The sequence below is a fragment of the Phragmites australis genome, chromosome 1 (assembly GCF_958298935.1).
Source record: "Phragmites australis chromosome 1, lpPhrAust1.1, whole genome shotgun sequence".
Lineage (NCBI taxonomy): Eukaryota > Viridiplantae > Streptophyta > Magnoliopsida > Poales > Poaceae > Phragmites > Phragmites australis.
This window is the reverse complement of record NC_084921.1, coordinates 37,296,671-37,317,674: the sequence shown is the minus strand read 5'-3', so window position 1 is coordinate 37,317,674 and position 21,004 is coordinate 37,296,671. Positions and strand designations below refer to the sequence as shown.

The window sequence follows — 21,004 nt, the reverse complement described above, 5'->3', positions numbered from 1 at the left end:
TGCGCTTTGGAACACCTATTCAATTTAGTACACTTAATATTTATGAAAGTATACATAGTGGTATATATACATTCATATACTTATTTTCTTAATCTTAGTTAGCCTAATTAATCATAAAAATTTTAATTTAGAGTGAAATTTGTAATTAATTAACATGTTTAAACTCAGAATGTTACAGCACCTGTGCGAGAGTGGCCGGTGCGACAGGCAGTGGTGTTGCTTCGAGCGGCGCGGAGGTGGTGGCACTGCTTTGGGCAGTGCAGAGGAGGTGGCATATGTGGCCCTGTAGCATGGCGAACGGGAAGGCCACCAGCGTCCATGCCGGCGGTGTGTTATGCTCTCTCTCTCTCTCTCTCTCTCTCTCTCTCTCTTTCCTTTCGATATGTGGTGGTGGCCTTGGAACCACCGCATCCTGTGGTGAGGACGGCCGTCGGTTTCCAACCAATTGCTTGGTGGATGCTACGGGCCCTACCATATCATCTATTGGTCATTGCTGCTCACCCATATTGCAGTTCACGCTACTATTTATTGCGATGTACATATCTAACACAAAAACAGTAATAACAAGAATACATACCAAACATATCGTACATTTCAATTCTTACAAACGTCGATCGATTCCTAAGCAACGTTCTGCTAGCTTGGTCTTCGATAGAGCTTCATGCTGATGAACCATCGTTATCGATGTAGTCCAGATATTCCAGCGATGAATAATCATAAAACGAAACATAATATAGGGGGGAAATTTTCTCTTTCTATTTCATTTATATTCTACAATAAATGATTATATCTCAAATATATAATATCAAAAATATTTAAAAGATAAAATTGAATCTTTTAAAAGATAGAAACAGATCTATGTTCCGTTGCAAATCTTAGTTTCCTACCAAAGACCAGTCAGCCAGCGGCTAGGGGTGGGACATTCGGTTTTTTCTGTTAATAAATATTTCGGTGCGGTTCGGTGAATTTTTGTCCACGCCTAAGCCCGGCACATGCGTACGCATGCATATGCCCAGTCTGCGAGACGGAACCAAGACGGAGACAACACCCTGTCGTCCCCCGCCCCGCTTAGCTTTGTCCACCTCAACACGCGTGCCAACCCAATCTCCAACCTCCTCCCCTCCCCTCGCGCCGCGACCTCCAGATACTTCATACTCCATACTCGCATACATACAACAAATCAGCGCCGAGCAACGCAACAATCAGCGAACGCACGACGACCTCTTCCCCTGCCCCGCTCCTCCCCCTTCTCCCAGTAGCAGCGCAGCCCACCAAGAAGAAGAAGAAACGCGCCGCGCCACACCGCGCTCGTGTGGTTAGGTTCTAATTGAAGGAGGCGGAAGAAGAAAGCCAGCGCCGCTCTATTTAGATAGCCCGCACCGGCGCGCGGGAAGCGAAAACGATTCAATCATACCAACCAATCGATCGGCCGACCGATCAAGCAGCGCGCCTTGCACGTCTCCGTTGAGGAAAGAGAGAGGGAGGCAGATGGCGGCGGCATACCGGCCGGAGGAGGAGTACGATTACCTGTTCAAGGTGGTGCTGATCGGGGACAGCGGCGTGGGCAAGTCGAACCTGCTGTCGCGGTTCGCGAGGGACGAGTTCAGCCTCGAGACCAGGTCCACCATCGGCGTCGAGTTCGCCACCAAGACCGTCCGGGTCGACGACAAGCTCGTCAAGGCCCAGATCTGGGACACCGCCGGCCAAGAAAGGTATGCCTACGCCCTTCTCGTGCTCGATCCTTTTCTGGAAGATTTCAGCTATTCCATGATCCTTTGCTGGTAGCACATGCTTGTGTTGCTCTGTCCCCTTCTTATTTTGTGCTGCGTGCAGTTCTAGGATTTTAGCATCATTTTCAGGGCTTCCTAGTAACGTATATAGATTGATAATGGCTATTAATATGGAAATTGAGTGGTAACAAACGCCATGAATATGTAGCTGCTGTGCTTTCTACCTAGGGGGCAACAGGCTGAACAGCTTCACCCATCGCCCTGCTGTGGGACGACAACTACATCGACGTCCAGAACGTGTCCACCGGAAATCACCACATCTCTGCTTTGGTCAGTCAAGGAATGCTCAACTTCCTTCATCCTGACATCGGTCTACAGACCATCTCGCGACAGCCAAAAGCCGGCCTTCTTAAGTCGCGACATTAAACCACCGGCAGGGCAGAAGTGGCTGGTTCTCGGGGACTTCAACCTTACCAGTAAGCGTGTGTGTTACATGTGCGATCTAAACTGGATAATGTTTTAAAAAAAATACATCACGATGGTAACAAAATTTAATCAACCAAAAACACAAATATGTGAAGATGACTAATATCTTAAGAGATGCTTATATGATAACGAATAAGTTTATTGAAAATGGCTAGTCACATACAATTCAGTTTTTTCATTTATTGCAATGATAATAATAAGGCTCTGAATTATTTGTAGGGGAATAAACCATATTAGCCATCTTTGATTGTGTGTTTCTACCAAATACATGTATGATATAACACAGAATGAGAGTCATACCATATATGTTGCTCGATAGTAAGCATGCACGTGTAACACACGTGATCCAAAATAGACAATGCTTTTCGAAGAATGCACCATGATAGTAACAAAATTGCAATCAACCAAAAAACACAAATATGTGAAGATGACAAATATCTTAAAAAGATGTTTATATGATAATGCATAGGTTTATTGAAAATTACTGGTCACATACAATCCAATTTTTTTATTTATTACAATGATAACAATAGGGCTCTGAATTGGGTGTTCCTACCAAATACATGTATGACATAACAAAGAATGAGAGTCATACCATATATTATATGCTGCCGGTAGAAAAGAAAATGATTCAAATGACGCATTCGACCATGTAACGAAAAACCAAATAAAACTGAAATTGTAATTAAAAACCGCTAGTGCTCACCAAGTTGGCAGCAGGACAAAAACATTGATAGATCAATTTCGCTTGGCTCTAAATGACTGTGATCTTCATGAAATCCACCTCCAAAACAGGAGCAACAAGAGACATGACCTGATCTTAGCGACTGGACAGAGTTTTCTGCAACGTAGAGTGGGACTTGTCCTTCGATAACCATGTGCTACATGCTCTTTCTCCTTCCCTTCCTACCACTGTCCGCTCCTTATATGTAATCAGGGTAGCCTTTTCTTTATTCCTTTTGTCCGTCTAGGCTTTAAACTTCTCTTTTTAATATAAAATTGGTAGCCCCATGTAAGTTCCTTTAAAAAAAGGAGAACACATGACTAGTTTCCATAGTAGCTGGGCATTCACGTCAAATTTAATTGAATAAGTTACACGATTCATGGTCATCACGAGTACACGATTCATAGCCATCACGAGCACTACAACGCGCAACTTTGCATGCTTCCCACAGTTACACAGGACTGATTTCCATAGCGGCCGGGAATTCCTGTCAAATTGAATCGAACAATTTAGCACAATTCATGAGCATCACGAGCACCTGAAAGCGCGGACGTATTTTCTTGTTTCTCACATTTTTCATGGCAGCTAACTTCACGTGCATTTTGCTCGCGCGTCCTTCAATTTTCTTGCACCACGCAATACCAGGTTATCTGATCCTCTTTGCGTGTCCCTGCCTGCATCTCGGCTCCAGGTACCGCGCCATCACGAGCGCGTACTACCGTGGCGCGGTGGGCGCGCTGGTGGTGTACGACGTGACCCGCCGCGTGACGTTCGAGAACGCGGAGCGGTGGCTGCGGGAGCTGCGGGACCACACGGACACCAACATCGTGGTCATGCTGGTGGGCAACAAGGCCGACCTGCGCCACCTCCGCGCCGTCCCGCCCGAGGACGCCAGGGCGTTCGCCGAGCAGCACGGCACCTTCTCCATGGAGACCTCCGCGCTGGACGCCACCAACGTGGAGCGCGCCTTCGCCGAGGTGCTCCGCCAGATCTACCACGTCGTGGGCAGGAACGCGCTCGACATCGGCGACGACCCGGCCGCGCCGCCCAGGGGGAAGACCATCGACGTCGGCGCCACCAAGGACGAGGTCTCGCCCGTGAACGCGGGCGGGTGCTGCTCGGCTTAATTAAGCTTTTGCCCCGGTCCATCCAACTCTTTGCTGATTAGGCCACAGAACGTGTTGTCATCGTGGTTCTGTTGCCATCGTGATGACATCTTCTCACACGGTCAAGCGCTGGGGTGGTTGGTGCTTGGCCTTGACACCGTGTGATTGGAGGCAGCAGCATGTTGTTGCGCATTTGCAATCGCTGTCCTCGCCTGTAATCATCGGCATGTTTGATTCATCAATTCGTCGAGGACTTGCTTGGCAATAAACACTTCAAAATTGTGAAATGTCAGTTTACGACTTTAGAGCTGTCAGATAAATAGAAATCAGTACTAGTGCTTTTCACATATTTCATCTGGGTTCAATCTATGCATCTTGCATTAAGTACGGATAATCAACATTCAATTATTTCTGCAAAAAAAAAACTTTCAAGAAGGCAACAATCACTATAGGGAATGATAGGAATCATTTCAGTCCCTCAAGTTTTAAAAATGTACAGAATAACATATGTTCTATTTGTTTCTCGAACCAACTTAATAGATACAAAGTACCCTAGAGATGACATTATGAAAGAAATTTTGGGGGTTCGCCTTATCATACACATGGGGGCAAACCCGAGCAATACATTTGAAGAAAATGATAAAATGTTATGGCTGTACAGTTTCAGGAAGCCGAGTACTCCCGATCAGAACAACTGAGCAACAAATACAGGTAGCGCCATTGTCTACCACTTATATACAAAATTGAGCTGAACGTTTGTCGAAGCAAATAAGAAACAACCTTACTCCTCCTCATTCTCCATTTCTTCTATCGGCAGACAATGCTGTTGTCTTGCAGATGGGGCATAAGTTCTTTACTGTCAGCCACTGCTTTACGCACTCTGCGTGGTACCTGTGGCCACAATCAAGGGTTCCAATGCAATCTTTAACCTGGTACTCCTCCTGCCAGATGCATCGAGCAAACTTTCTTAGAACTAGAGATTGGCTAGTGACAAAGTACACTATCACCTGTGTAGAAAATGAGCCATGGAATCATCGTTTTTCTAAACTCAATCCATGTTTATGGCACTAGCACTTATTTCCCTCTCACAGGACTAGAATTCCTTCATCACAAAGAAGCACAAGTGAATGTACCAACGTGACAAAGCTACTCTTCGACACTTCATTCCAGATGATGATCATCGTAGATCTTTTCATCACTGCTGCTAATGCTTATTTCACACTATATCTACCATACTGGGGAAGCAGCTTGAGGCATAGCAGAAACCATTTCTCTTGCAGATGGGATGCACATATAGTCAAGTATTTAATAATGTCAAAGTAGGCTACAGATCCCTAGTTTATTTCTGAACAAACATAAACTGAGGACCACTGCTACAGAATCATTTGAGCCGACTCCCAACTTGTAGGAGTCTGGGTTTTATTAAGTGCTCCTACAATATTGCATTAGCTGTTTTCATCTGCAGCATCAACAGATACATAGTAAATCATTATTTCAAGCTACAACTGTAACCTTGATCCATGAGTGTGAAGTTCAGACCATGTGGAAGGCAAGTCAGCAAACTTATACAAGTGAAACAATGGACAGCTTGCTGGTTCATGATTCATTGTTTTTAACAGCTGAAAAAATATTTTCCAATAAACAAAGTATCTAATTATAGTGCAAGAGAAGGACCTGGCATATTATGCAAGCATCATTCTCCATAGAAGATTTAGATGACTGATCAGCCATGCTGGATGTTCCTGGCACATATAAGCTAGTCCTTAATTTATCTACAATATGGCTTTTTTTCAGACCAGTATTGACATCTCCAATCTGCTCTTCTAATGCTAAAAGCTCCTGTAGTGGAAACAAAAGAAGCATGTCAGAAAAGAGCTAATGTGTATATGAATTTACAGAAGGGGCTGAATGAGCTGGCATTCAATACCTCATACGTCATGCTGTCTATATCTAGCCGCATATCTCTATGCTCATCTACAACATTTGACACTTCATACAATCTCGAAAAATCCATTATTGTGCCATGCTGCTGGGACACAGAATAACCATATGAGCTAAATGTGCAATTAATATGCATCCTTAACATTCATGTAGCCAAGACAAAGTTTCAGCTATTTGTTATATAGTATTAATGGCAGAAACAAGTTACATGCCGGTATAAATCAGCAAGGGTGTGTCATCTTATATGCATAATGACTATGTAACATGGAAAACCTATATATTTATTCGCAACAATAGCAGGTAGCCAGAAAGGTAACTGCAAAAATAAAGTGAAGTGTAAACTTACCTCAGGTGGCAGAATCCTTATGTTCCGGTGGTTAACTGGATTTGTCAGGAACGGATGCTGTGGAGGCCCAAACGTACGCTCAGAATTGGTGAAGAGAACTGGAATTCGTGGACCTAAGTGGAGACGGTTCCCCGAATAATTAACACCACCATTCAAGACACCGTTATTGTGGCATTGTTGATAAGGGACTTGCATTTGAGTATGATCAAGGAGATTATGAGCTTGCATGCCATGCATCGCATGCTGATGGAAATAAGGTACAGGTCCTCGACAAACAGTTGAAGGGCCATTCTGGTATTCATGAAAGCCTCCATTTACCATTTCGGTGGCTCCTGAATGGGCAAATCTGCCTGCTGAAAGTAAAAGGTGTGAAATCATTTTACTGGTGAACTGACTTAGGTTTTTGTAATTCTAACAAACAAAGCTAATCCACGACTAGTTCAGAGGTACACTTGGCAACAATCTTGATTCTTATCATAGAAAGGAAGATATATATTTTGAAGAAGTTCTCATGATTGCAAACTGTCATTCATTCCATGAACCCCTTACTTACCTAGAACATTAGTAGTTGCATTGACGTAGGGAACTCCATCAGCAATACCATTTGTAGCCTGGGGCATCCATGAATGGCCAATTTGAGTTGTTGGAAATGCATAGTTGCCACGTTGTGCTGATTCTTGGTGCACAGACATTGAGTTGAACCCATTAGTTCCAGCTATGGAAGATCCTTCTAAGGATGGCCAACTGCTGTGGCTGTGATATTCTGATGGGTTGAACGGTACAACATTAGGTGAAACATTTGGTTCAAAAGAAGGATCCCAAGGCCTAAGTGTAGGATTCTGAGGTGCATGAGAAGATGAGCTTGAACTTGCAAATCCATTAAGAAAATGATAGCTTCCAGCAACTGCGGCATTTTTCCTTTTAATGTGTCCTCTACCACTTTCACCAATATTGTCATTTCTGCCACTCTCATCCATACTTCCTGGGACTAGGTTTATAGGCAATGGTAAATTCCCCGATCCAAAGCTCTGAGCATGAGAAGCATATCTGTTCATAGATGTTGATGACATGCATGGATTGTACATAGTTGATGCGAAGACAAAACCAGAATCAACACCTATATTTGGTGGTGAGTTATGAACAGGCTGATGCTGATGATTCATGCTCACATCAGAGTAACTTTGAATGTCGGAGAGACAAATGTTCATCGCATTTCCTACAACTCTGATAGCATGTTGCGCACCTTGATCGGATATGTCACCATTGCCTCCACGAGCTTGCCCTCTCTCAGATGCAAGATCAATGACTTGGGGTGGGCATACCATATTTCTAAATGCCATAACGCCAATTATTATTTCCCTTAGCTTCAAGAAATAACTAAGGAAAGCTAAGTCAACAACTAAGCTTTATCATCACCTCTACCTGATATCACATTGAAAATAAGATCAAGTTAATTCAAGTTAGGTTTGGGATTTTCATGACTTGCAATGTAACAAAATGTGACTTGCAATGTAACAAAGCTGTTAGGTTTAGGATTTTCATGGTAAAGGGCATGAACATTGTAGTACTTACATGTTAAAAAGGTAATGTTATATATAAATATATATATATATATAAAGAAGTTTTTGCACAGAACATAGACAGGTAATGACGACCAGCTATAGGTAATTCACAAGGAACAGTGCTAATTAAATCTTACTCAAGTAACCTAGCACTACATAGTGCATATGAATACATATTCAACAGATGCAGTGAGAGTTGAGGATTGTCTCTGAACTTCAATAAATGCAGCAATGCATCATCTGTTTAGCATTGCATGATGTATCCAATCAACCTCGAACCCAAAAGAGTAATGGTTTTTATATTACGTCAATGTCAGGGCCAAAAGTGAACCAAAATGATTTCTTGGCAACAGAAGCATAACTAAAAGACACATCCATCATTTACATATCAACCAGAACAACATGGACTGTCAAAGTTCAGAGATAATAAATATAGTCTACAGCAGTCACTCTCATTTCTCATCCAATGCGTGTGATTCAAAGATGCAAGAGTCACATGTAGTGGGTTATAATGAGCGGAAAAAGTCTGGCCTCAATGCCAAGGAACAATAATTACTGCTATTATAAAGCACACCCATGAGGAGAGGTGTATCATTAAAGGCAAGAAAATAATACTTTTAGTAAAGGGCCAACAAGGATACTGGTAGAAAGGAGGATCCAGCAATCTGACAAGGTGAACAGCTGTTCTAAAAACCTCTGATTAACAACCAATAATTGACGTGATCAGCCCAGTGAGAACCAACAGTTAATGACCAGTTTGGTTTTGGGCTGTCTTAACCAAGTTAGATCAAAATATGAGCAATTGACTCCAGTAAAATTAATTCTAGCAACTCAAGATAAAAATCCGACAGTGCCATGGGCGACGAGTGAGCTGCCCAAGTTATCTTAGCCATCAATGCTTTGCTCACTTGCGTGGATATTGGTAACTGACAGAACCGTGCTGCATGCGACAATGGTCACCTCGTCTGCTTGGTTTTACCGTGCCAATAGATAACTTCCGAGTGGATCTCTTCAATCACGGGCAATGTGGCTGTGATATCCTATCACCATTTCTAGGATGGATCCAATCCTCTTGAGGGTCGAACTGAGTCCACAAACAGTGATGTTTCCAGCTACTTGCAGTGCCAGTAATCACAAGACAAGTTGTTTCTCATTGTGAAACATTGGATGGCAGTAGATTTCAAATGAGTTAGCTTCAACAAAAGCTAAAGAAAACCCCATTGGTATTCAGCCAGTTCCCAGCCAAGCAACCAACCCTCATCAACAATGTGCTCAGTACAGCACCAGTCTGGTTAATGCTTGTAACCAGCAGGAAATAAGCACTTTCTACCTACTGCTGAGCGCTTAGTATTGGCTTTCAGAGAGCAGAGCGTGCAAGGTAAAGAGAAGGAATGGATCTCATGAGAGGAAGGGCAAGACTAACAAAACCATGGATACAGCCTAGAGTTTATGCAAGTTGCATAATAAGCACAAGGAAGCCGTCACTACAATACATATAGATAATTGTAACAATAAATCATTTCCTTTTTGAAACGGAAACAGTAAGCCTTCAATCCAGCACCAGTCAGTTCACTGCTAATAACCAGCGGTATGCATTCACACATACTATGGACCACTATAGTATTGCCTCCACAATCAAAGGTACCAGATAGAGTGAATGAACGGAACATTTGGGAGGAAGAATACAAAGATAAGCAGCACGGATAATACATATAGATATAAATGATTATTCTTTTCCATATTAAACAGATAAGGCAAGACATTATGAAAAGGTGGAATCGGTGAGGTCCTATAAAGCTTAGAAAGACACCTTGAAACCACATTGTGCAACTATGGTTTGAAAATTTGATGGAGTAGAAAATCTTGCTCTATGGCTGGTAGCTGTTTCTGGCCGGTTCCCGAAGGGAACCAGCTTTATACCTGCTGGTTTATCCGTTTATGTCTACAAGTTAAAATCACAACTAGTGGAATTAATTATTTGGTGGTTTTTTCTGTAGGGTAGGAGAGAAAGTTAGAATTTTTTTTAAAAGGGATGCTCAACTGGAAGAGATAATACTTTTCCTTCCCATGTCCAAATTTCAAAATTATTTGCCCTTGATAGCAACCCAGCCAATCATGCATGCAACTACTGATATAACACAAGAACTTCCATGATCCTCATAATCAAGCATGGCCACTACATGCATGCAGCCATGCAAAAGCTATCACTTCCTAAAGTTCAGTAACACTGCATCACATCTTTATAGTAACCCGAAATTCAAACTTCCATTTGTGGTATGTTTAATTTGGATGGTTTACCGAATCCGGGCCAGGTCGAAGAAATCCAGTAAAACCGGTTCCTGGTGATTCCATGTCAGGATTTGGAACCCTGAGTGCAACTTCTTAATAGTCATTAAATAAAAAAGAGATACTACCTTGGTTCAAAGTGGACGTCATTTTAGCAAGTTCTTTTTTTTTGGGTAAATGTTTGTCAATTTGATTTCTCTGGGAACATTTTCAATCGAGTGCCTCAATCAAACGATTACTGCTGGTGGCATTTATAGAGCTGAGTATAGAATTACAGGGGCAAAATATGTCAAAAATTAGCATATGTTGAAGTTTTCTCCGATTAACCTTTTGTTAGTTGCAACTTCATAGGTAAACTCAAGCACAAACAAGTACTAACTCTTTATCTAAACGAGAAGCATGAGAAAAGTATGCAAACCATATAGGCATTTCCATTTCAGCCATAAGGGTTGATATTTTTTTACTGCATATAGTGCAGATAACAGTGGCAGTGTTAACATAATTTTCAATAGACAGTCACCAGTTCAGATCTGTGCCTTCCAAGGCACAAGCAATAATGTAGATTGTCCTGGTTCCTTTCTCCAAAGCAATAAGCACGCTTCACTTGTATCCTCCAGACCTCCACTCCACGAGAACCTCTAATAGTCTTATTACTGCTACATTTCCCAGTCAAATTCCTCAAACTATTGTCCTTTTGATTGATTTCCATATATTTCTTAAATTCGAGACCAACAATGCGTAGCATTGACCGTTCCAAACATGAATCCAATGCCACCAGAAATGTTATCTAAAAATCCATTAGACATAAAAAAAACTGTTTCTTCATAAACGTTAGATAAACATTGCAAGCTATTATCGAAAAATAAAAAATGATGCAGGAAACCACTTCTTCTGACTGAAACAGATCTTCCGAGTGTTTTAAAAAAAAATGCTTCCTGCATTTTGAGAGAAAAGGCTAAGGTAACTAAAGAAACAACGAATGCACCAGCAATTCAGAATTTAGAACAGATATACCTATGCCAGACTAATTGCTCATAAATAACTTTAAGCTGTAGCAGTTTTGAGCCTCGCAATCAATATCAACTGAATGCAATCAGATCGTACATACAATTTTTTTCATGCATATAAGGTATATATAAATATTACAGATTTAGACAAAAAATAACTTGAATATTTTCCTATCTGGATATGGAACAATAAAACAAAGTTTTCAAGGATAAATAAAGAATAACATATGCCACCTGTACAGAAGTAAAGACTTGCTTGGAACATATCAGACCCCAAAAAACGGAATGTTTCATGACGAGCGAATGTTTGCACATACACAAGTCACAAACAGAGACTAATCTAAATGCCAGTGGCAAGATTTGATGATGCCAAAAATTCAAAAAAAAAACAGCTTGTTACATGGTTAGAGCCACATTTTCTGTGATTGTTTCATTCTCACCAAATAAACTCAACAAACAGCCTGCTGTACGGTTAAATCCATTCACCCAATCCAATTCTGATTGTTTCAGTCTCAACAAACAGCTTGTTGTATGGTTAAATCCCTACAACCCATTCCATATAGGTTCCGCATAAGAAAATATCGCAACAAAACATTTATATAGTGTTGACAGCAAAATAGAGTGAATGAGATCAACAACTTTTCTGCACTTATGGATTTAAAATGGAACCCTTGGGAGTTGGGAAACTTCATATGCACATAACATGATGGAAATTTAAACTAGCAAAAAGAATATAAAATGGCTTCGTAATATTTATTCTTTTGAAATTGATCGCATCACACCGATAAGCAGAATGCATAGGAAGCTAATACTCATGGAAAGTAGATAAAGACAATAAGCACACCAGAAAGCACAACCTTCCCAGGTGGATGGAGAACAGTACAGTTGTTCTACTATCCTATTGATGAATCTAATTATTATACAGATCATCCTATGAAACAATGGCTACAAGTATTGCAATTTCCAATGCCAAATATAGAAAGATAAATGAAGCTACAATCAAAAGAGCGCTTGTAATTTATTGTGAATAAACATTTTAGCATTTTGAGCTTATTGACCAATTAATCATGATTCCACTTCACAAAATAAATAAATAAATTAGACGACTGTACATCAGCGATCATGCCCCTCAATGATCCAACAGTATAGCCCAAATTACTCATATCCCTATCTAAACGTGATACAAACTAAAGCACTACCAAAGAAGCTCGAAAACAAATGCCCATCCAAGTACACGTTTGCATCCAAAAAACAAATTGTGTTAAGAAAATCTCCATGGTCAACTAAAATTGTATTAAAACTATATCATAATTACCAGTAACGAACCAGAAAGTCCATCCACAAGAAATATTCTCACAGTGGTATCAGTGCAAAAACACAAATTAAAAAGTTCCAGGATATCGATACAACCCTATAGGTATATTAATCATCTCTCTAATCCACTAGTAGCAACTTTTAGTCATGAAACAACAAGTGTAAACTTCTGCTTCACTTGCCAAAAGGCATCATATTTCCAAAACGACCAACCAAATAGCTACCCACCACACAAGAAAAGTTCACAACTGCAACATCCCAAACCCCACCAAGGACTCAACCACACCAAAATTTGCTGGAAAGTATTCCCCGTTCCGTTTATCATTAGTATTTTCACAAAAAAAAAAGTTCACATCCAACAAACTCACAATAATTTCAGCATACCTGACTTGAACTAATAAGAGGTCCACATTTCTCAGCAGATTTCTCTGCACTAATCACATGCAAAAATAGCATGCAAATACACAATAAAAGGCCATAATTAACGCACTAACCACGCACTTCAATGTCACGAATGCATCCCCCTTTAGCCCCCCAATGCCTACTAAAAACATTAAAAAAAATGCTAACAAGCCTAAACAAAGTTCTCCTCGCCAACCAAACGCATATGCACATAAAGCAGACCAGAACAGGCAAATCCAACATTCTCTAAAGTTTAGCCACTAACCAGAGACGGAAAAGACTACCCACAATCCCGAGCAGAAGTAACCGAATGCCCATACACTGGTATCCCTATACAGTTATATTCTAACAGTCACCCCTCCACAGTAGAAAAACTGACGAAATTCGCACGCAGTGCCGTACGGGGCACTCAAATCGCACGACCCCCGAATCCAATTCCTTCCCCCACACCGCTTGTGCATGGCTGACGCCCAGGTAGATGGTACCTTCGCGGCCACCCAAGGCAATCGAGCCCGAGCAAACCGTGAGGAAAGAAACTGAGAAAATGCGGAGAATTCGCAGATCGTCACCTCGGAGAGCACGCGATCCGATCGGCGAAGCGGGGAGGGAGCCGGCCGGCCGGCCGGCCAGAATCTGTTGGGGGGCGGGGGGGCTTCGCCTCGGAATCGCGCGTGGGGGTAGGAGCGATCGCCCGCCGCGGTGGGGCGAGCGGAGGGCGATCGGCGGGTAGGGGAAGGGGATCGGGGGGATGGAACTGGCACCGGGAGGGAGGGGCCTGTATTTATAAGCTCGAGAAGCTTTTTTTAGAGAGAGAAGAATGGTGGTAGAGAGAGAAGGGGGACGGAGAGGAGAGGAACGGAGCAAGAGGCAAAAGGGGATATATCATTTGCGGTCTCTTTTTTATCCTTCTGGCTCTCTTTTAATTCTTTTTTTTATGTGTGAGAGAGAAAGGTGAAGAGAGAGGGAGGGAGTGACGCTTATTTTTTTTTTTTAAAGGTCTCGTCTTCCAAGTATAAGTTAGAGTATTTGAACTCGTTACATACTCACATCACATACATATACTTATCTACACTTTCTCTGTACATGAGCTAAGATATACATATACAGCTTATATTTATACTCACGCGCTTGTCTTAGAGTGGTCTGGACACAATTACCTAACACGTGAAGAGATCTAACCTGAAAAATAAGATTATCTCTAATTATATTTACTTCATTTCGTTCTCTTTTTATTCTACTCTTCTTTTTAATTTTTATTTTATTTTCTCTCATCTTTAATAATTTTTTTCAAAGGGTAAAGAAAAATGAGATAAAATCTCGTCCTAAAAAAATAAACTTAAAAATCACTTCGTAACCAGAACCATTAAAGAAAAAGTGTAAAAAAAATCGCTTCATAAAAGAAATTTAATCTCTGGCATGAACGAAAACCAAAATCGAACTCCCAACCCGGCCACCCACTGCGAGCGAACCATAACGCGTTCGCATTTATTTTGTTTCTGTGTGTGATCTTATGTGGAGAGGAACTTCATGTGCATTTTTGTGCCGGGGTGTAAATTCATCCTTTTCCGATAATGTAGAGAAATTGATTGTTCTTACTTGAGTTTTTGTAAGATGTGGTCGACGATAACGTCTGTTTCAACTAGCACCATTTGTCTTTCATCGAAATTTTTTAAACAATAAGATTACAAGAATTTCCTTAAAAATAAATAAGAATAATGGTTTTTCATTCAGTGGTTACTTTCTTGGGGTATTTGCAAATACTTCTTTGGTTTTTTATTTTTTTTAAGGATGTCACTCGAATGACAGTTTTAATGATATTTTTGTAATTTTCTAGTGGCAAGCTTGTAATAACAACAAGAGTAGTGGGTTTTTTCAATTGTCACTACTTTCTTTAATGTAATGTGTTAGTTTCTAAAAACTTCCGTAGTGATTAATCATACTTTAGTTGGTTTGTAGTTAGGAGAATGGCTACATATTTACCTAGCCTTGCAGAAAGTTGGGTGATATTTAGTTGCCATTTTTTCACTGAGCCTTGAGAAATTTCTTTCAAATGTCTCCTAATTTTTGCACTTGCCGTAAGATAAGCCTTTTAGATTCACCTAGATTGGTCAAAATGATCCAATATTGTGAATAGTAAAAAAAGAAAGGGCATACAATAATAACAAGTAATTCTTTCTCGCAACAATATAGTAGGTAGTTGTAGGTTGTTATCCATCAAGGCCCATGTGATTTGTGACAATTTATCAGTTATAACTAGCTACTATCTCTTATTTTTCTCAGCATATTTCTTAAAATTTATATGGGTCTCACTGTTTCTAATTCTTCATTCCTTACAATACTTAGAGTTATGTCTTAATTTCTCTCCATCAAGACCTAACTCTCTAAGATTCCCTTCCACGTCAGTAAAATAAGAGCTAGAAGCTAGCTCTTATCTCCACTTTACTCATTTTTTCTCTCTCCACACCTACAGTAATAAGAGCTAGCACTATCTATAATCTTGGAGATGCCCTATATACTACTCACTCTATCTCAAAATAGATGGTGTTTTAGAGTTAAACATAAATATTGAGGTGAAAGATAAAAATAACTATCTTACCCTCTATTAATATTATTTATTATGTGAGGAATAAGACTTGTATTGAGAAAAAAAATTAATTAATGAAGGGGGTAAGATTGAAAAATTTAGACTAAAATTAATTCAAAATCGTAAAATATTATGTATTTTGAATATGATAGAAGGGGCTAAAACATCATTTATTTTGAGACGGAAGGAATATACGTTATCCCCTCACCTCTACTCAGCGAACACGCTTTGACGTGGGTTCTTGAGTGATGTTTACTCTTAAAAATTTGTGGCTATCGATAATCATTTAAAGGATAGCATAGAAAATGTGTTTTTTCTTTATGAAATTATGTTTTTCATAAAAAAGTGTGCACGGCTTCGTAAACGACCACGTTTCAACCAAAAGATGCTACTAAACATTTTAGGTTCGTAAGCCATTTGAGTAAATTCTATAAGATTATATCCTATAAAAAAAATTCTCATTTACATGTCAACTTCTTCTCTCTTTTTATTTCAGCCATTGAATCACGGAATAGATGATATGTATGGAATCTTATGAGAATCATTCTAGTAGAATCTTATAGAATTTGCTTTCGATTGTCATTGCTTAGGAAACGAATCCATCTCATGCTGGAAGTCACATGGCTTTCGTTAATGCATACTTCATCCAATTAAAAATCATAGACGTATTTATTTTTTAAATAATTGAACTTTATATATTTTTATTAGCATTTAATTAAATTATAAGAATGTTTAATACATAAAAATTATACAGCTAAATTTATAATTCAAAATGATTTCAAATTATATAGGTTTTGTAGATATAAATGATATATTCTGTAAGAAAACTTTTGTTAAAATCTAATTTTGGAAACTGTGTCCAAAATAAATACCTATAATATTTCTGAACGGCTGGATTATATCGCTTAATTTTCAAGCCATACCACGATGGCACACTGGCAATCAAAGGGACACAACCAGAACAAATTACCTAGTATACCGATAACTGTGAGTTGGCTTGCGCCGAAGAAGGCAGCCAAAGCATCTGAGATCGGCTTCGCACCATACTTGGATCAGATCAGCGGAGGCCACAACAGTTGAAGCAGGCAACAAAAAGTTTCTGAAGTCCGAGCCATTTGATTTCGCGTCTCGGAGGCTCTGACGAATCTCGAGTGATTTTGCGCCTCCGAGTCACTTGAAAATCGCATAGCGGAGGTCAGGTCAAAAGTAGCACAAAATCTTACGAACTGCCACGATAAACTCGAGTAACATTGTAACACGGCTTATTCCTGGGATATTCCGCACGTAGGCCAGGGAACCTTTTACGCCAGAAGAGAATCTTCTCTGTGCGACCACCAGCGGCCAACCACCAAACACCGAAGGGCGTCAATGCAGCCCTGGACCCGCGACCTCAGGCCTCTGCAGATAGCCGTGCGCTCCGAACGGGAGCATTCTAGTAATATTCCAGAACTCCGGCGGTACTCTTGGTTGGACAGCCCGCCACCAGTGGCCGCAGTACACCAACAAAGAACAAACACTTCTTGAGTAAAGCAATTCCAATCAGGCAAAAGAAGAAGAACCACAACGGTAGCTTAAATTAGAATGCGCTGCACAAGTAGTCATAAGTTGATAAGTGACAAGCCAAGCAGATGGGTAAACATAAAGGCATAATTCAAAAGGAGTATTGTAGAATGGCGCGAAATGTAGGACAGCTTGACAAAAGGTTCTTTGGCAACACACAAATGTCGATTTCAGTGTCTCATGCGGTGAAATAAATTAGAATCCTTGGCCTACAAATTACCGGAGTCGGACACAGTCATGACAACATAGCAAACTCCCACACATAGCATAGAACGGTACCAGCAAACGACCTGACACTTAATAGATAACGCCTGCTTTGCCAGCCTTGAAGGGATTCACCCTTGCTTTTCCTCCCTTTCACGGTTCCACTGCTCGATCTTAGCCCTGCGCTCCTCACTGTTCTCCCTGGCAGGGCTTCTTGCACGTCTGGGAGGGCTGCCACCATGCCTGCGCCTTCCTCCATCATCATACCTTTCATGCCTGCTGCTTCCACCCCTACGCCCACCGCCGCCACCACGGTAATCATCACGGCCGCGATAGTTGTCACGGTCACGACCCTCCATCCTACGATGTGGGCTTGGGCTGCGGCTCCTTCCCCTGTGTGGCCTCCTGGAACGCCCAAAGAGCTTTTTCCTCAGATCCTTACCAATCTGCTTCACATGCATGAAATTGCAATATCCACCCCGATTGCAGCTATTCTCCTCATATTGCCTGCAGGTTGCTTCACGGAAATCAGTCACAGGGGAGAAGTCAACAACAATTGGGCGACCGGAGTAAAAGCGGCCCTGAAGGGCTGTATGAGCTGCAGCTGCCTGATCTTCCTCCCTGAACTGGGCATAAACATTGCCTATCATGTGATCAGCAAGGTTATCGCAGATATTGAGATTCTCAATCTCACCAAACTTGCTCAGTTCCTCAAAGATATCCTCATAAAAATCTTCAAAATGCTCCTGCATCTTACGGGGATCTATTGGCTGGCCTTGAGCATCAACCCCAGGGGTGATCATGTCAGGGCGCTGATACATGTTCACAAGCACAAGAGTTGGCGATATGGTTGGCTTGTTATGGATGCGTGAACAACGATCCCCATGACGGCAAGCCCCAATCTTGAAGTAAAATGGGCAGTTGACTCTATCTTTCTCCGTACCATATATTGAAGCCAAGTGCTCCGCCATGATTCGAAATTAGTCCAGCTGACTAGAAACCTGCAGCGCAAATGTTAGAAATCATTAGCCTCTAAATTGAGAGGAAAGTTCCCTGATATATGAAAGCCCCCAGACTTTAATTAGTGAACCAACAACAGCTTTAGAGTATTGAACAGGTGCAAGGTAATGTCTTACATTTGACGGACAACGTGGTTATTACAAAATATCAGCAACACACGAGTTATAATTCGAGTGAAGCTGTAACAACACGTGTGAGAGGACAAAAAGGAAGAAATTAAACTAATTCAAACAACGTTCATGGATTATATTTATTTATTTATTTAATATCAACAACAGATTGGCATCCAGTAACTTTACCCATTCATTTGAACACTGAGCTTACTAAAACCTGCAGTCGAAGACATAAATCTCAAGTTCTTGCAAAATAACACTAATTCCAACCGCTTTTCATGATCTAATCTGCACTGACTCAAACTGTTAATATTAGAATAACAAGAGCATAAAAGTAAATGACAGAAGAATATTATGTTTCTCCTATTGCAGAGCATTAATAAATATCTGTGGTCTGTTACTTAGCCTAAATATGCACCCTGTTCAAGTAGTTAACACTTTAACACCAAAGGTACAACCCCTGCAACTGCATAAAGAAGATGTACTGATACAGTGTCCCCCACTAAAGCGTTTACTGTCCCTGTCCCTGCAACTGCAAAGAGGCCAAAAGGCCAAAAAATAGAAAACAAAAGCAAATCAATTTTTCGCCTTGCACAAGAACACCTCCTCCTCAGGTAGGCCTTGTTATATCCGCCCGACAAAGAATTATATTTCATCCATTTTAAAAACCTAATCTGCACACCATTTAAGATCATTAAAATCTAATCAAGTAAAACAACCAGGAAAATAAATAAATATACTAGTAGTGCCAAGAATACTAATGTTAAGTAAAAACAACACTTACCCCAAAAAATGTATACAATTACATTGAAGTACAGTGTCGCTGTACAAAAAATGCAAACATGATATAAGATATAACTTACAATCCTGCTCACTAAAAATAGTGTTCTAGATACACCAGGCACTGTGCGGGTGGCACCTAGTGGCTAGGCGGCATGGTGGCTCCAAGTGACTCGGTGAGCTAGGAGCCACCTTTTAAAACAGTGGTAAAAATTGATAGCACCATATCTATCACAACCAATCAGCCATAAGCTACAGCTGAAAATTGCAAGATGCTGGCATAGTTATCAAGGCTTAAAATTACTGAAACGTCCCTAATCAGATGGGCAATCCACAACAAGATTTTGGTTACACGATACTGACTAAGATAGTTCTGTGAGACAGACTTCGACAGGCAAAACTGGCAAAGTAAAACAAGCCCACCTCAAATAAGACTTATAGTAAGCTGTATACAGCAAAGACAGGCACACAAACCATATGACTGACAAAATGCATCACTCCTTAGCATTATTCTACGGCTGAAACTGTATCTCTCATGGAACTTCTCACTCAACAACGCAAACTATTTCAGTCAATTTTGTACCTGTAAGCTAACGAGGGAGCTAAACCTATACTCTCTTACTACCATTTGATTTGAGGACCCATTTATCACGGGCTTCTGGGACCAGAGACTCTTGAAGAATCTTTTCCATTATGTGGTTATCTATGAAAATATAGAAATAAAATGACTACAATTTTGGGTATTCACACGCTGTCCATTATGTGCGGGCTTGAAAGAGATACTCCAAATCCAATAATGGCGCTCACACTACGGTATGGACTTAAAAACAGGCTATTAAGAAACTGATCCACTATTTGAAACCCGTCATCCACGTTAGAAAAAGAGCCATGAAAAGCATAGATCCTAAAGGAAAGGAAAAACCACCACTTCGTCTATTTACGATTGCCATAAACCAGGCCGTGCTTTCTTTTATTTCGTAAGCTCATCCGAAGAGCCCTGTCTGTCTGGACGTGCAAGGATTCTCCAAAACTCTATCGCATCACCGATGCTTACAAACACCGCCAGTTCCCAGCTTGAAGCAGCAAGCCAGCAGCGCTCACAATAGCAGCGAATGACTATGTTCAGTTGAATCCCCAATTTTTTTGAAACGTAAACCTATATTACTACTACACCGCGCAGCAAACAAATCCGCAACAACTGGATTCCATCCCAAACAAAAGATTATGCAGAACATAACGAACGACCCGTCCAAGCAATCTAGCAAGATAGGGTTTCCTTACCAAGAAAAAGAAGAAAATGGATCTCCACTCCTAGACAGTCCAGGGGGGGGGACGAGGACGCCCACGGGAGGAGGAAGAGAGGTGCGGTTGCGGTGGTCAAGGATGCCTGGATCTGGGATTCTGGACCGAGGCGTGTTTGGCGGCGCCACGGCGAGGAGGAAGGAGGTGGAGAGGAGGAACGAATACGCAAGGCGACTCTAGGGCAGTTTGGGGCTTTGGGCTGTGGGAAAAAAAAAAGGCTCGTTCGCTTGGTTCACAATTGCTTCGATTTCGCGTTTTTAGCGGTGCAAATAGGTGAACCATACCCACCGGTTTTCTTTAGCGCAACTAATAATACTACCTCCATTTATTTTTACTTATCACCATCTTTTACAATAGGAAATTTGATAGTCCTTTTTTTCTAAAAAAGATTTATAAATATTTAAAAATTAATATAATTGATTGGACTAAGAGGATTATATACTTAGGTTTAATTTGTAGCTTTACGTTTTTCTTGTTTATAGAAATTGAAATTAGACTATTACACATTTATTTTTTGTGCCCCTACTAAAAAAATAG

At 40.8% G+C, this 21,004-nt stretch overlaps 3 protein-coding genes across 11 annotated transcripts; 1 reads left to right on the top strand and 2 right to left on the bottom strand.

Annotated features, from left to right (window-relative positions):
• The first annotated feature begins 985 nt into the window (after nt 1-985).
• Nucleotides 986-4,395, top strand: LOC133917451 (ras-related protein RABA1f-like). 2 transcript variants are annotated; one of them, XM_062361361.1, is made up of 3 exons: nt 986-1,712; nt 1,959-2,206; nt 3,632-3,843. In XM_062361361.1, exons 1-3 carry the CDS (start codon nt 1,489-1,491, stop codon nt 3,694-3,696), a joined length of 537 nt encoding a protein of 178 aa, XP_062217345.1. In that variant the 5' UTR covers nt 986-1,488; the 3' UTR covers nt 3,697-3,843. The 2 variants fall into 2 exon arrangements, with proteins under 2 accessions (XP_062217345.1, XP_062217337.1); XM_062361353.1 differs by lacking the exon at nt 1,959-2,206 and having other exon boundaries at nt 1,009-1,712; nt 3,632-4,395.
• Nucleotides 4,396-4,493: 98 nt separating this feature from the next.
• Nucleotides 4,494-13,788, bottom strand: LOC133917412 (probable E3 ubiquitin-protein ligase ZFP1). Of its 6 annotated transcripts, none has more exons than XM_062361340.1 (6): nt 13,474-13,788; nt 6,887-7,755; nt 6,334-6,683; nt 5,974-6,075; nt 5,721-5,885; nt 4,494-4,987 (listed from the first exon to the last, which is right to left on the bottom strand). In XM_062361340.1, the coding sequence occupies exons 2-6, from the start codon at nt 7,671-7,673 to the stop codon at nt 4,838-4,840; spliced, it is 1,554 nt and encodes a 517-aa protein (XP_062217324.1). In that variant the 5' UTR covers nt 7,674-7,755; nt 13,474-13,788; the 3' UTR covers nt 4,494-4,837. The 6 variants fall into 6 exon arrangements, with proteins under 6 accessions (XP_062217324.1, XP_062217330.1, XP_062217299.1 ...); XM_062361346.1 differs by having other exon boundaries at nt 5,974-6,072; XM_062361315.1 differs by having other exon boundaries at nt 6,334-6,686; nt 13,474-13,787.
• A 3,347-nt stretch (nt 13,789-17,135) lies between these two features.
• On the bottom strand, nt 17,136-20,710 carry LOC133917392 (splicing factor U2af small subunit B-like). 3 transcript variants are annotated; one of them, XM_062361302.1, is made up of 3 exons: nt 20,447-20,710; nt 18,572-19,059; nt 17,136-18,253 (listed from the first exon to the last, which is right to left on the bottom strand). In XM_062361302.1, the coding sequence occupies exon 3, from the start codon at nt 18,221-18,223 to the stop codon at nt 17,384-17,386; it is 840 nt and encodes a 279-aa protein (XP_062217286.1). In that variant the 5' UTR covers nt 18,224-18,253; nt 18,572-19,059; nt 20,447-20,710; the 3' UTR covers nt 17,136-17,383. The 3 variants fall into 3 exon arrangements, with proteins under 3 accessions (XP_062217286.1, XP_062217293.1, XP_062217279.1); XM_062361309.1 differs by having other exon boundaries at nt 18,804-19,059; XM_062361295.1 differs by lacking the exon at nt 18,572-19,059.
• Between the last annotated feature and the right edge of the window lie 294 nt (nt 20,711-21,004).